General features: G+C 43.2%; 1 protein-coding gene across 1 annotated transcript; it reads left to right on the top strand.

Moving 5' to 3' along the window:
• The first annotated feature begins 522 nt into the window (after positions 1 to 522).
• Positions 523 to 1,715, top strand: LOC135499144 (uncharacterized). Its single transcript, XM_064789822.1, has 3 exons — positions 523 to 731; positions 1,074 to 1,159; positions 1,373 to 1,715. The coding sequence occupies exons 1-3, from the start codon at positions 524 to 526 to the stop codon at positions 1,448 to 1,450; spliced, it is 372 nt and encodes a 123-aa protein (XP_064645892.1). The 5' UTR covers position 523; the 3' UTR covers positions 1,451 to 1,715.
• The last annotated feature ends 680 nt before the right edge of the window (positions 1,716 to 2,395 follow it).

Below are 2,395 nucleotides of genomic sequence, written 5' to 3'. Positions count from 1 at the left end.
AGGGGGTCGAGTCGCGCCCTTCTCACTGGTGCCCATTTTTTGCCCATTCCCTCAGATAACTGACGAACTACACATGCTTTCCAAATAAAATTACATTTTTAGATGTTAGTGAACCCCCCCCCCCCCCCTCTCCCTTGCCCCTCCCACACACTCCCTCAAACAACCTAGAGGCCTTTATTACCCCTGTGGAGGCTTAGCGGTCTAGGCGGAAACGAACACCAGCAACGACAACAACAACAACAGTTACAGTTACAATGCATTGTGTACTTGCACGTGTACATTGTGTGATAGTCTATTGAAAATGGAACCTGAAAAATCACAGTTGAAATGTGGATTTGCTGTCATATCCAAGGATATCGAGTGTGGTACTTACGCTTCATACCCCAATGACAAGAGTGTGATCCCCTTGAAACAATGTAAGAAGGACGTGCACTCCCATTTGATGCGTTGGATGTCCTCCAGGAAAGCCAGTCAAGTCAAAAGTGAATGGGAGCTCAAAGCACTTCGTGCTGGCGTGTTTGATATGAGTTCTCCAGTTCTGGACACCACAATATGCCCGAACCACCGATACAAGTTGAGTTTATCATGGAATCAGCAAAGGAGATGCCAGCACCCACTTCATCAACCCTCTAAAACAAGTCGGAAGCCCAGAAAAGATGGTGGTTCAGTTCATCGAGTGATGTCTCGGGAAATATACATCAAGTGGGGAGTTTTTGTCCCAGTTGGCTCAGGTAAGGGATCAGTCTCAAAATCACTGAAGTAGAAAAGAAGCAGTAGGCCTGTAATGATACCCACTCTGACTAAACCTAACTTTGGTGCAAAACCAACTGAGTGATAACGATTTACCACTTCACTTGTGTTCTTCCTAGAAAGTTGATTGGAGCCTTGGCTTGATGATCAGGAAGTCCCAGTTATGATTCCCTGCCAGTGCCACTGGAGGTGATGCTTCACTGCCGTACAAAATCAGCATGGCCGGTCGCATTATCAAAACAAGTCTATCATCATCATCATGTCCTCACACTATTATATTGCACATCATATTATCATTACCCCATAATCTGGTGCCTTTTCAGCTCTGTGTAAAGGATGTGAGGCTAAACATCGAGTATCTGTGGCAAATGTAGAACCAGAAGTAGAACCAGCACCCATGGATACAGAGGTGAGTTGAATGAAAAAAAAGGGGAGAAGATTCGGGGCAAGCCAAAGTGAATATTGGTTAATTCTGCCTGCAGCGACTGACTTACATGTAAGAAGGTCACTGATGAGAGAGGAGGGACTAAGCTGAAAACCTTGATGCCATTCTGGCTCCCATCTCCTTGGCAATGAGGGATTCTAAGCCAAACCTGATTCTCCATCAATATCTTTTTTTCAGTCCGCTGTTGCCTCTTCCTCTGTTCAACCAGCCGACGCCTTAGAAAACCCAGCAGACGGGACAGAAGGGCAAATTTGATGGGTGATGTTGTTGCAACAGTATCATAAGGACTGCTGGTCAAGCACTCTTGAGCTGGGAGAGAGAAATGATAAGAGGGTGGAGACAGATTTTCTGAAATGTTGGTCTTTGAGTCATGACTGGGCAGAATTAGCCCAGTGAAAGTTGTCAGCTACACATCAAGAATTCTTGATTTAGAATGAAAGGGTACGACTTTATTGGATGTACATTCATCAGGCTTGACCTGAGATTTTCCACGCCATTGATTGCAAATGCATTGTTCGCATTCTACAATACATCTCTCTTTTTCTAAAAGAAATACATGGTGAATTTCCTAAAACTGTTACATGCTGTGTTTTTGTCTCCCTTGACTAACATAACCTGCAATATGATGGACATCCAGATTTGATGTTCTAGTATATCTAGCGGATGGTTTATCAGGTAAAATGCGGGGCTTGGTTAAAAAATGATTTTATAGCGATATCTTGGGATAAATTTGAACTTTGGCTTTCAGTAAACAATTGTAAATGCCAAGATAGATTTTTAATGTCAGTATACTTAGTAGCGCTAATGTCAGTTTTGAACAACCAAGCCTGCTACTGGAAAGTGCGACTCTCTCCTGATACTATCCTGCACTTGGGCCTGACATGTAGTACCGTAAATGAGGTGTTACTAGTATTGGTCCCTCCCTAGTAGTGGTTAGTAGTGGTTTGGCTATTGTCTGCAAAATAGCCTTTTTTCTATGTATCATTATATTAGCTTGTAAATAAATCACCCATTTGTAAAAAAAAGTGTCCCTGCTTCTTAGGTGGCAGCACTGTCCTCTGCAGACAGGTACAAGTGTAGCATGTGGAAAGTTGTGATCTCTCCTAAGGGACTGGACAGTACCGTAACTCAGTTCATGAAAAACTTCCCCATTCCAGTACATGTATATGTACAATTTAGCCAATGCTAGAGCAACTCCAG

The sequence above is a fragment of the Lineus longissimus genome, chromosome 14 (genome assembly GCF_910592395.1).
Source record: "Lineus longissimus chromosome 14, tnLinLong1.2, whole genome shotgun sequence".
Classification (NCBI taxonomy): domain Eukaryota; kingdom Metazoa; phylum Nemertea; class Pilidiophora; order Heteronemertea; family Lineidae; genus Lineus; species Lineus longissimus.
Note: the sequence above shows the minus strand (reverse complement) of the source record. Positions and strands in the feature narration are given on the sequence as shown.

Coding starts and splice junctions, on each gene's coding strand:
- LOC135499144 (XM_064789822.1), top strand. CDS start 524: ATGAGTTCTCCAGTTCTGGACACCACAATATGCCCGAACCACCGATAC. Junction 732..1,073: donor TTTTGTCCCAGTTGGCTCAG/GTAAGGGATCAG, acceptor GTGCCTTTTCAG/CTCTGTGTAAAGGATGTGAG. Junction 1,160..1,372: donor CAGCACCCATGGATACAGAG/GTGAGTTGAATG, acceptor TCTTTTTTTCAG/TCCGCTGTTGCCTCTTCCTC.